Consider the following 12,769-nt stretch of genomic DNA (forward strand, 5'->3'; position numbering starts at 1 on the left):
GCCCTTTTACTGGGGAGACATGGCTTTCCTGTTTTCTCGGTAAACAGAGGATTTTGGCGTGGTGTTTAATCAAAATTGGTTCTGGCCATAGTGTGGGACACGAAATGGACAAGAAGCATGATCGTAGCACATTCGATGGCGGCCGAAACAGCAAGCCAGGACTCTGGGGCATTCTGTCTCTAAATTCGTACTAGCGATGAGTTTCCCAACAGTCAAAGAATTTGTGAACAATATCTCAATTGGAGTATGCTTAACACCTGCATGCCCTGGGGCTATTTTGCCGTTTAGGGGTCTTGTAGCAATTAAACTGGCGCATCGTCATCTCTTACACTCCTTCACTCTTGGATGACCTTTCTGCATACGTTGAAGTGTCTCACATCTCCTGTACCAGATGAGTGTTCCACAGAAGATATCTATCGATGTGTCTACAATAGATCAGCTTAAATTTTGACGCCGGCAAGTCCGAGTGTTTTTAGCATTTTTTGTTACTCTTCAGTAGCACCCTCTTTAGCTATGGTAAAGAAGGATGACTTGCAAAAAAGAGTTTCTCCCAAAATCATACCAAAGTAATAGGTTGCTGATACCATCCAAGAATCTGCCAAGAATCCGCTATTTCCACATTATGTAGCTTTCGTAAAGCTGTGTCGGCTCTCTGGTTCATCTATTGGGCACTGTTCCACAACTACAATAACAGTCAGTGAGGCGTCAGTATCTGGTGCGATGCTTTCATTCCTCCTTCCACAAAAAATATATTTTTGGAGTACAGACACGTTGTATCCTTAATGCTACAGAAAGCGCTTTATCTTATTCAACAAAGACTTAATTTGCTGTTTTTTTCTGTCTTCACATATCAATCCTTATAGGGGTACTTCTTCATCATTGAATGTAATACCACAGATTTCAATAGTATGTTGTAAATACTGACAGCGTTATCATGTCACTGATGTCGTACATATTCCATCTAACTCATTTAGACAAAAGGCATATGACATCATTTAATCATTGCTGTGTTGGTATGTAAAGAGCTGCATGCTGAGATTTGAAATTTTCTCGTTTGAGACTGTAATAATGCGTTTTCACAATTACAACTGATTGTAAGGTACAGTGTTTATTTAGTAGTGCATGTAAATAAGACTCAAATGTGTAAATACTAAAGAATAATCACGTCACTTATGAGTAATTTCTCTGTGGACAGTTCATTGCAAGCGACGACATTGTTCAACAGACAATAGGCTTGACAATAAAGTCACATAAATAAACACGGAAATCGCTAATCGTTGTTTACATTTCTTTCTATAGTTCTTCATTCTAAGCATACAGTTCCGATAAGAACAAGCAGTTAACATTGCTGTGTTCCCTATGGTAGAATATGAGACAGAACTTACCTTTGGCAGCGGTTTCCTCTCTTGAACGATGTGCATTCCTGTGACCTGTACCACATTTGGCAGCAATGGCTGTGGGTAGTCTATACTGAAATGATTGGCAGCTATTACTAAACTGATGTTGCTTATCATTTCTTCGAGATCAGGTACGTGTTTGCCGTAGTGCTTCTCTATCAGTCTGCTGTGTGCAGGAAGGACATGGTTGTAGAAGTGGCTTAGCAAGTTCAGAACGTCGTAACTGTTGCGCATTCTGTCCCAGAAGCTCATGTGAGATGTGAGCACCGAATGTGAATCTGGTATATAGGACGGATTGTACGGATTTCCAATCAGGCTGTTAAGAGTGGGGGTCATCCCCACCGAGAGGAATCCGACGACAGGTGGTGAACCCAGTTCATGGATAAAGCCAAAATAGCACCAGAAGAATAACGTCTCGAGGACGACCAAGTCAAATTTGTCCTTCGATCTGAAACACAAAATATTTAAGTGATACGTTGTCTTGTTTAAAAGTGAAAATACATTTAGTAATTTGCATCCCCGTGACTGAATACAATTACTTATATTATCAATATAACCAAACATTTAGGGGCAGAAAATACAGATGTGTCGGTCATCGTAACATATATAAGGGCCAACAGAAATGTTTTCGTAGCGCATATGCAACCTAGTCCGACTCCCATGCGGGCGTACAAACACCGACATATGAGCAAGGTACTAGATTTGCAGTCGCGTCTTTTCGATGCTCGTGCTGTAAATGGGGAAGTGTGAACTACAGCGACGTTATTACGAAAAGCGTCCAAACACGACAAAGGTGCTATTAGTCTTTTCTTGGCTGCCGAAGGGCAAGAACGACTAGACATCCATCGGAGAGGGAGGAATGTGTATTGGGCAGCATGTCAGTCCAAAACCATAGTTGAAGAATTGTGCACCAAGTTCCGTACTGATCGCGCTTCGACAGAAGACGCCGGTCGATCTGAGAGGCCAGCATCATCCATTACGGACAGGAGGGAGAGACACACCAGCACCCACCGTATAGTCCTGATCTCTCCCCATGCGGCTACTACACCTCCGCTCCAATTAAAGACGCCTTGAAGAGATTCCTGTTGGACGACGATATGCAAAAGACAGTTACGGACTCCTTCACGCAGCAGGACACAGTGTTTTATCAAACGGGTATCTTCAACTGCTTCGTCGATGGCATGATTCTCTCATTGCTCACAGCGATTCTACCTGACTGGCATACCGATTCTGGACGGTAGACATTCAAATGGTAACTGTTTGATTGCTAGTTATAGAAGTCTTTCAGCTTTTGAAAGCTGATTTCTATAATTAGCTAAAAGAACTGGATACGCTGTTCTTAACGGGACGAAATGAACACCTGTAAAAGTGAGTTCTGGAGTATTACAGAGGATTGTTATAGATTGTTATATGATTGTTACTGGTAATATAGAAACGATCTAGTGGATAACGTATGAGTCCGCATAAGGCTGTTCTTATGTGTAGGAAGAATGGGACGCCAGAAGATCGTGGCGAAATGCAGGTAGACTTGCTGAGGATCGGTGATTAGTGCAGAGCCTGGCAGTTGAGCCGGCAAGAAATTACACCGCACCGCAAGCTACTGACGGAAAATATCTGAAAACAATAAGGGCTGTAAATATGTAGGAGAAGCCATCAGGTGTGACCTAAGTGAAAGAAAGACAAGCGAAAGTATGATGTTAATTGGAAGAAGCTTAATAATGACACATCATTCGTCCACTAAAGAAGTGCCCGCAAAACACTCGTTATATCAATATATCGGTTTACAGTGATATTTCAGAGAACATTTGTTCTTAGGAGGATCGGATAAAATATTACTTCCTCCCACATAAGTCTGGCGGAACGACAGAGGAGTAACAGAAGTTAGTAGTCTTGAAGAGGGGCGGGAGGGGGGGGGAGGAGAAGAAAGTATACCTTTAGTCGCTCTTCCCTCCCCCCCCCCCCCCCCCCCATTCGCAAGTGTTAAAAGAATGAGAGGGAATGGTAGAGCGTACCCGATTTCTGGCAGGGGTGGTTACGAGAAAATCCAAAGGGATTCTGGTCGTATGTAAAGTACACTTGTGGCAAAAACCAGTCAATACCGTCACTGCGCGATAGCGATGGAAATGTTGCCGATGATGGTGTCACTAAAGCGGAGTTACTAAATACAGTTTTCCGTAATTCCTTCACGAAAGAAGACGAAGTAAATATTCCAGAATTCAAACCAGAACAGCTGTTAGCATGAGTGACATAAATGTAGATATCTTAGGTGTTGCGAAACAACTCAAATCACTCTAGAAAGGCAAGTCTTCCGATCCAGATGGTATACCAATCATGCTCCTTTCAGAGTATGCAGACACAACAGCGCTTTTCTTAGCAATTATATACAGCCGTTTACTTGACGAAAGGTCTGTTCCTAAATACTGGAAAGCAGCACAGGTCGCACCAATGTTCAAGAAAGGAAGTAGGAGTAACCCATTGAATTACAGACCCATATCACTGACCTCGATTTGCAGAAGGATTTTGAAGTATACTCTATACTCGAACATTATGAATCACTTTGAAGAAAATGAGCCGGCCGAAGTGGCCGAGCGGTTCTAGGCGCTACAGTCTGGAATTGCGAGAACGCTACGGTCGCAGGTTCGAATCCTGCCTCGGGCATGGGTGTGTGTGATGTCCTTAGGTTAGTTAGGTTTAAGTAGTTCTAAGTTCTAGGGGACTGATGACCTCAGATGTTAAGTCCCATAGTGCTCAGAGCCATTTTAACCATTTCTGGAGAAAATGACTTATTGTTACATAACTAACACGGATTCAGAAAATATCGTTCTTGTGCAACGCAGCTAACTCTTTAATCCCATGAAGTAATGAGTGCAGTCGACAAGGAATCTCAAATCGATTCCACATTCCTAAATTTCCAGAAGGCTTTTGATAGCGTTCCTCACAAGTGACTATTAATCAAATTGCGTGCATAGGGAGTATTGACTCAGTTGTGTTACTGGATTCGTGATTTCCTCTCAGAGAGATCACAGTTCGTAGTGACAGACGGTAAAGCATCGAGTAGAACAGAAGTGATATCTGGCGTTTCGCAAGGTAGTGTCATAGGCCCTCTGCTGCTCCTGATTTACATAAATGATGTAGGTGATAATCTGAGCAGCCCCCTTAGAATGTTTGCAGATGACGCTGTAATTTACCGTCTAGTAAAATCATCAGACGATCAATTGCAATTATAAAATGATCTAGAGAGAATTTTTGTATGGTGCTAAAAGTGACAATTGACACTAAACAGAGAAAAGCGCGACGTCATCCACATGGGTACTAAAAGAAATCCGACAAAATTTTGGGTATACGATAAATCGCACAAATCTAAGGAGTGTCAATTCGACTAAATACCTAGGAATTACAATTACGAGCAACTTAAATTGGAAAAGACCTATACATAATATTGTGGGGAAGGCGAAACAAAGACTGCGCTTTGTTGGCAGAACACTTAGAAGATGTGACAAACCCACTGAAGAGACAGCCTACATTACACTTGTCCGTCCTCTGCTGGAATATACCTGCGCGATTTGGGATTCTTAACAGGTAGGATTGACGGAGGACATCGAAAAAGTGCAAAGAAGGGCAGCTCGTTTCGTGTTATCGCACAATAGGGGTGAGAGTGTCACTGATATGATACGCGAGTTGGGGTGGCAATCACTGAAACAAAGGTCGTTTTCTTTGCGGCGAGATCTATTTACGAAATTTCCATCAGCAACTTTCTCTTCCGAATGCGAAAATATTTTGTTGACACCCACCTACGTAGGGAGAAATGATCTTAATAATAAAATAAGAGAAATCAAAGCTCGAACGGAAAGATTTAGGTGTTCCTTTTTCCCACGCGCTATTCGAGAGTGCAATGTTAGAGAAGTAGTACGAAAATGGAACTATGAACCCTATGCCAGCCACTTAAGTGTGGATTGCAGAGTAACCATGTAGATGTAGATGTAGAACGTACGGTCGCATGAAGACCAGGCTCCTAACGCCACGTTTCACAGCCGAGAGGGAAGACCATCGTGGTCGTACTGCATCTGCAACAGCAGTTTCAGCAGAATTTGATACCACAGTGACACAAAGAACTGTTACTAATCGGTTACTCCATGGACAGCTCCGGTCCAGGCGCCCTGTAGCATGCGTTTCACCGACCCCAAACAGCCACCAACTTCAGTGATGTCAAGCGAGAGCTCATTGGAGTATAGAGTGGAGGTCTCGTGCGTTTTCTGATAAAAGCTGGTTCTGCCTTGGTGCCAGTGATGACCGTGTTTTGGTTAGAATGAGGCCAGTTGAGGGCCTACAAGCAACCTGTCTGCGTGCTAGACACACTGGACCTCACTTGGAGATCTGGCCTCGCATGCGATTTCGTATAACAGCAGAGCTCTCGTGGTTTCCCCGAGCGCCCTGACTACAAATCTGCACTTAATCTGGTGATTCGACATGTTGTAGCGCCATTCCTGAACAGTCTTTCTGGAAATGTTTCCTAACAGTGTAACCATCTCCCACATACACCTGTTGTAACTCAACATCTCTACGGAGTGTTAGTATGTCGCCTTGGCCTGCTCTATCACCATATCTGTATCCAATCGAGCACATATGGGGAGATCATCGGACGACCACTGCAGCGCCATACTCAGACTGACATCCAACACCTGTACAACAAATGCATGCACGTCTGCATGTTTGGAATCAACATTCTAGTGGTTACACCGGTTGTTAATGTACTAGTATTGCACATTTGGAGTGGCTAATCTCGTGCTAGCATTTAACTGTGAACTTGCAATGTCAATCGCTTAAATGTGTTATCTAGAGAAATGTGTTTCTGAAATTTTATTGCTGTCCATTAAGGACTTTTTGGTGCTGCGAATTTTTCCCGTCAGTGTACATTTGCACTGTGACAAATTTAATTGCCAACGTTGTGGTTAGTAGAGGCCTTAAACTGCATTGCCAACATTGTGGTAAGCAGAGGCCGAAATATGAAGTGCTTTTATAGATGTTGTGAGATCGTAAAAAGTAATGCGACTGATGAGTAGTCACTTGACATAAAATGTCACGACGAATAACATACAGTTCTGTAGTAAACGTTTAAATGCTGTTTCTAAACGTTTGTATTGTATTACTGTCCTGTTCCCTACTACGTTTATTTTCTTGTTTGTATATTCGTAGTTTGTGTAAAAAAATACTGGAAACGAAAACTGTTAAGCTTTGGACATAATTTTAGAAGGGAGTTCTACGAGGGTCCGGATACGTTGGTGGATAGCAAACGAAGAATGAGTAGGTCAAAGGAGTCGAAGTACTTTGCACCGACAGTTCACTACAGCTCTCTTCGAACCGGGTTTCTGATACAAATTATGAAATCGCTAAACAACAGTACGAATGAATAGGAATTATAAATAACTATTTTTGATTAGAATGTATCGTAGAGTCTCTGACGTGGTATTTCAATAGCGCAGCTAATTAATACAATGTTTTCGACCTATTTTGTGTTTACATGTTGTCGATGTGACCCACTGTCCTCTAACTTGTCTCAATCATTATTACCTGTGGTTAATCGAAAGTATCACCTGTAGACGTATGTCATCCAACGCTTATCCAATAGTCGCGCTGTATCGAACAGTGGTAACTCCAATGTGGCAATGAAATCGTATTTTCATTGGTCATCGTTTGAACTTGATCGAAGTCATGATTATCGATTATTCCAACAGATAACTTCCCATAGTCTATGTTGTTCTTGTGATCTTCAGTCGAGAGACTAGTTTGATGCAGCTCTCCATGCTACTCTACCCTGTGCAAGCTTCTTCATCTCCCAGTACCTACTGCAACCAACATCCTTCTGAATCTGCTTAGTTTATTCATCTCTTGGTCTCTCTCTACGATTTTTACCCTCCACACAGCCCTCCAATGTTAAACTGGTGATCCCTTGATGCCTCAGAACATGTTCATCTTATATCCTCCTCTCAAGACACTGTCCATTCCATTCAACTGCTCTTCCAAGTCCTTTGCTGTCTCTGACAGAATTACAATGTCATCGGCGAACCTCAGAGTTTTTATTTCTTCTCCATGGATTTTAATACCTACTCCGAATTTTTCTTTTGTTTCCTTTGCTGCTTGCTCAGTATACATATTGAACAACATCGGGGATAGGGTACAACCCTGTCTCACTCCCTTCCCAACCTCTGCTTCCCTTTCATGCCCCTCGACTCTTATAACTGCCATCTGGTTTCTGTACAAATTGTAAATAGCCTTTCACTCCCTGTATTTTACCCCTGCCACCTTCAGGATTTCAAAGAGAGTATTGCAGTCAACATTGTCAAAAGCTTTCTGTTGTTGTTGTTGTGGTCTTCACTCCTGAGTCTGGTTTGATGCAGCTCTCCATGCTACTCTATCCTGTGCAAGCTTCTTCATCTCCCAGTACCTACTGCAATCTACATCCTTCTGAATCTGCTTAGTGTATTCATCTCTTGGTCTCCCTCTACGATTTTTACCCTCCACGCTGCCCTCCAATAATAAATTGGTGATCCCTCGATGCCTCAGAACATGTTCTACCAACCGATCCCGTCTTCTGGTCAAGTTGTGCCACAAACGTCTCTTCTCCCCAATCCTGTTCAATACCTCCTCATTAGTTATGTGATCTACCCATCTAATCTTCAGCATTCTTCTGTAGCACCACATTTCGAATGCTTCTATTCTCTTCTTGTCCAAACCATTTATCGTCCATGTTTCACTTCCATAGATGGCTACACTCCATACAAATACTTTCAGAAATGACGTCCTGACACTTAAATCTATACTCGCTGTTAACAAATTTCACTTCTTCAGAAAAGTTTTCCTTGCCATTGCCAGTCTACATTTTATATCCTCTCTACTTCGACCATCATCAGTTAGTTTGCTCCCCAAATAGCAAAACTCCTTTACTACTTTAAGTGTCTCATTTCCTAATCTAATTCCCTCAGCATCACCCGACTTAATTCGACTACATTCCATTATCCTCGTTTTGCTTTTGTTGATGTGCATCTTATATCCTCCTTTCAAGACACTGTCCATTCCATTCAACTGCTCTTCCAAGTCCTTTGCTGTCTCTGACAGAATTACAATGTCATCGGCGAACCTCAAAGTTTTTATTTCTTCTCCATGGATTTTAATACCTACTCCGAATTTTTTTTTGTTTCCTTTACTGCTTGCTCAATATACAGATTGAACAACATCGGGGAGAGGCTACAGCCCTGTATTACTCCCTTCCCAACCACTGCTTCCCTTTCATGTCCCTCGACTCTTATAACTGACATCTGGTTTCCGTACAAATTGTAAATAGCCTTTCGCTCCCTGTATTTTACCCCTGCCACCTTTAGAATTTGAAAGAGAGTATTCCAGTCAACGTTGTCAAAAGCTTTCTCTAAGTCTACAAATGCTAGAAACGTAGGTTTGCCTTTCCTTAATCTTTCTTCTAAGATAAGTCGTAAGGTCAGTATTGCCTCACGTGTTCCAGTGTTTCTACGGAATCCAAACTGATCTTCCCCGAGGTTGGCTTCTACCAGTTTTTCCATTCGTCTGTAAAGAATTCGTGTTAGTATTTTGCAGCTGTGACTTATTAAACTGATAGTTCGGTAATTTTCACATCTGTCAACACCTGCTTTCTTTGGGATTGGAATTATTATATTCTTCTTGAAGTCTGAGGGTATTTCGCATGTTTCATACATCTTGCTCCCCAGATGGTAGAGTTTTGTCAGGACTGGCTCTCCTAAGGCTGTCAGTAGTTCCAATGGAATGTTGTCTACTCCAGGGGCCTTGTTTCGACTCAGGTCTTTCAGTGCTCTTTCAAACTCTTCACGCAGTATCGTATCTCCCATTTCATCTTCATCTACATCCTCTTCCATTTCGATAATATTGTCCTCAAGCACATCGCCCTTGTATAGACCCTCTATATACTCCTTCCACCTTTCCGCTTTCCCTTCTTTGCTTAGAACTGGGTTTCCCTCTGAGCTCTTGATATTCATACAAGTCGTTCTCTTATCTCCAAAGGTCTCTTTAATTTTCCTGTAGGCAGTATCTATCTTACCCCTAGTGAGATAGGCCTCTACATCCTTACATTTGTCCTCTAGCCATCCCTGCTTAGCCATTTTGCACTTCCTGTCGATCTCATTTTTGAGACGTTTGTATTCCTTTTTGCCTGCTTCATTTACTGCATTTTTATATTTTCTCCTTTCATTAATTAAATTCAATATTTCTTCTATTACCCTAGGATTTCTACCAGCCCTCGTCTTTTTACCTACTTGATCCTCCGCTGCCTTCACTACTTCATCCCTCAAAGCTACCCATTCTTCTTCTACCGTATTTCTTTCCCCCATTCCTGTCAATTGCTCCCTTATGCTCTCCCTGAAACTCTCTACAACCTCTGGTTCTTTCAGTTTATCCAGGTCCCATCTCCTTAAATTCCCACCTTTTTGCAGTTTCTTCAGTTTTAATCTACAGGTCATAACCAATAGATTGTGGTCAGAGTCCACATCTGCCCCTGGAAATGTCTTACAATTTAAAACATGGTTCCCAAATCTCTGTCTTACCATTATATAATCTATCTGATACCTTTTAGTATCTCCAGGGTTCTTCCATGTTTACAACCTTCTTTCATGATTCTTAAACCAAGTATTAGCTATGATTATGTTGTTCTCTAAGCAAAATTCTACCAGGCGGCTTCCTCTTTCATTTCTTAGCCCCAATCCATATTCACCGACTATGTTTCCTTCTCTCCCTTTTCCTACACTCGAATTCCAGTCACCCATGACTATTAAATTTTCGTCTCCCTTCACTATCTGAATAATTTCTTTTATTTCATCATACATTTCTTCAATTTCTTCGCCATCTGCGGAGCTAGTTGGCATATAAACTTGTACTACTGTAGTAGGTGTGGGGTTCGTATCTATCTTGGCCACAATAATGCGTTCACTATGCTGTTCGTAGTAGCTTACCCGCATTCCTACTTTCCTATTCATTATTAAACCTACTCCTGCATTACCCCTATCTGATTTTGTGTTTATAACCCTGTAGTCACCTGACCAGAAGTCTTGTTCCTCCTGCCACCGAACTTCACTAATTCCCACTATATCTAACTTCAACCTATCCATTTCCCTTTTTAAATTTTCTAACCTACCTGCCCGATTAAGGAATCTGAGATTCCACGCTCCGATCCGTAGAACGCCAGTTTTCTTTCTCCTGATAACGTCATCCTCCTGAGTAGTCCCCGCCCGGAGATCCGAATGGGGGACTATTTTACCTCCGGAATATTTTACCCAAGAGGACGCCATCATCATTTAATTATACAGTAAAGCTGCATGCCCTCGGGAAAAATTACGGCTGCAGTTTCCCCTTGCTTTCAGCCGTTCGCAGTACCAGCACAGCAAGGCCGTTTTGGCTATTGTTACAAGGCCAGATCAGTCAATCGTCCAGACTGTTGCCCTTGCAACTACTGAAAAGGCTGCTGCCCCTCTTCAGGAACCACACGGTTGTCTGGCCTCTCAACAGATACCCCTCCGTCGTGGTTGCACCTACGGTACGGCTATCTGTATTGCTGAGGCACGCAAGCCTCCCCACCAATGGCAAGGTCCATGGTTCATGGGAGGGGGGAAGCTTTCTGTAAGTCTACAAATTATAGAAAAGTAGGTTTGCCTTTTCTTAATCTATTTTCTAAGATAAGTCGTAGGGTCAGTATTGCCTCACGTGTTCCAACATTTCTACGGAATCCAAACTGATCTTCCCCGAGGTCGGCTTCTACCAGTTTTCCCATTCGTCTGTAAACAATTCGTGTTAGTATCTCGCAGCCTAGGCTTATTAAACTGATAGTTTTTATAAGCGGCAGTTTACTGACCAGAGAAGGTATTAACGACTAAAATGCCTAACAGTCGTGTGCAAATCACCTCAAATAACTCATTGCTCCAAATTTATCTTCTGATTGTCAGTTACATTACAGATGCCTTCTTTCCAAAGTTGTGTGACTAAAAAATTAACGTGTATTTTCGTAGTATCAAAGATGTAGTTTGTTTCAATGTAGTAGAGTTAGAAACTGTGTGACTAATGCCGCGAAAATTACGCATACAATATTCATCTAACATTTGAGAATCAGAGCATTTATGACTTCCAGCGAACTTAAAACATAATTTCAAACAAAAAAAAAAAAAAACGTTTTCTCTCTGACACCACCTAAGTACTAATGCAAGGAAAATAGTTTACTTATTCCAATCTGGGCGTTGATCATTGCACTCTACTGAGAGTAGCGGAAGAACTGAGTGGTAACTGCAGCCAGTCATCGCATTTGTTAAGCTAAGTGCACCTGAATGCTTAGCAATACACACAAAGCCCGAGATTAAATGACGTCGATACGACATAAGAAATTAATTGTATTTGGTAAAAGGTATAAAGTGTCTTTAGATACCTACCGTATGACGATGAGCGTGCAGTGGTTCGAAAGCTTACAGATGAGCAAATAAATGTTGAAATACATTACAAACTGGTCGGTTTCATGATGTTAGAGAAAGTCAGACCTCAGCATCAATTGGGCATTAAAATAACTCCAATGGTGCAAAGCGAAAATTTGTGCTGGACCGGGACTCCAATCCTGATCTCCCGCTTGACGCGAGTGGTCGCCTTTACTGCTCCTGCTATCTGCTCACGTTTTCATCCAACCCGAGTCCTCAACTAGTCGCACATTATACAGGTAGTGTCCAGCGTCCATTATCCTCGTAGCTCGAATCTTCACCTGGTACCCATAGGAGTTCGGACGTAGCGCGAATCGGCACGGAAGGTTTCATTATTCGCCGTCAAGGCGTGTATATATTATTTACATGTGTAGCATCTGTTCTTTCTGACATGTCCGAAAGAGCAAACACCATTTCTTGTTTCAGTGCCTTATATATACATGATGTAAGAGAAATTCAGACCTCAGTCCAAATCGGGCAGGATTTCCCACTTTATGCAAGCGGTCACCTTAACCGCTTTAGCTATCCGAGCACACTTTCCAGCCTCATACCGAATATAGAATGTATACAGTACATGCACCTTGACGGCGAATAATGGTACCTTTAGTGCAGACTCACACTACGTCTGAACTCTTGCGGGGATCAGGTGAAACTGCGAGCAGTGATGATAACGGGCAGAAAGTGTGCCCCGACAGCTGAGGCGGTTAAGGCGACCGTTCGCTTAAAGCAGTAAATGAGACTTTGTGTACCGATGCGGCACAACGTTTCACTAGTGGCCTCTGGATATTTTTCAATGTCCGATTCTGGCTGGGGTCTTAAGACAAATAAGCGATTACAATTTCAGATAAATTGTATAATTTATTCAAGAGAAAGACCTTA

The 12,769-nt window shown here is 42.2% G+C and overlaps 1 protein-coding gene across 1 annotated transcript in view; it reads right to left on the reverse strand.

Moving 5' to 3' along the window:
- LOC124606246 (UDP-glucosyltransferase 2-like) overlaps positions 1–12,769 on the reverse strand; it is a 110,166-nt gene that overhangs the window by 33,260 nt on the left and 64,137 nt on the right. Inside the window, exon 3 of the mRNA XM_047138221.1 lies at positions 1,386–1,845. Within this exon, the coding sequence (XP_046994177.1) occupies positions 1,386–1,845 (460 nt within the window). The remainder of the gene's footprint in view (positions 1–1,385; positions 1,846–12,769) is intronic.

Source organism: Schistocerca americana, chromosome 3 (assembly GCF_021461395.2).
Source record: "Schistocerca americana isolate TAMUIC-IGC-003095 chromosome 3, iqSchAmer2.1, whole genome shotgun sequence".
NCBI lineage: Eukaryota > Metazoa > Arthropoda > Insecta > Orthoptera > Acrididae > Schistocerca > Schistocerca americana.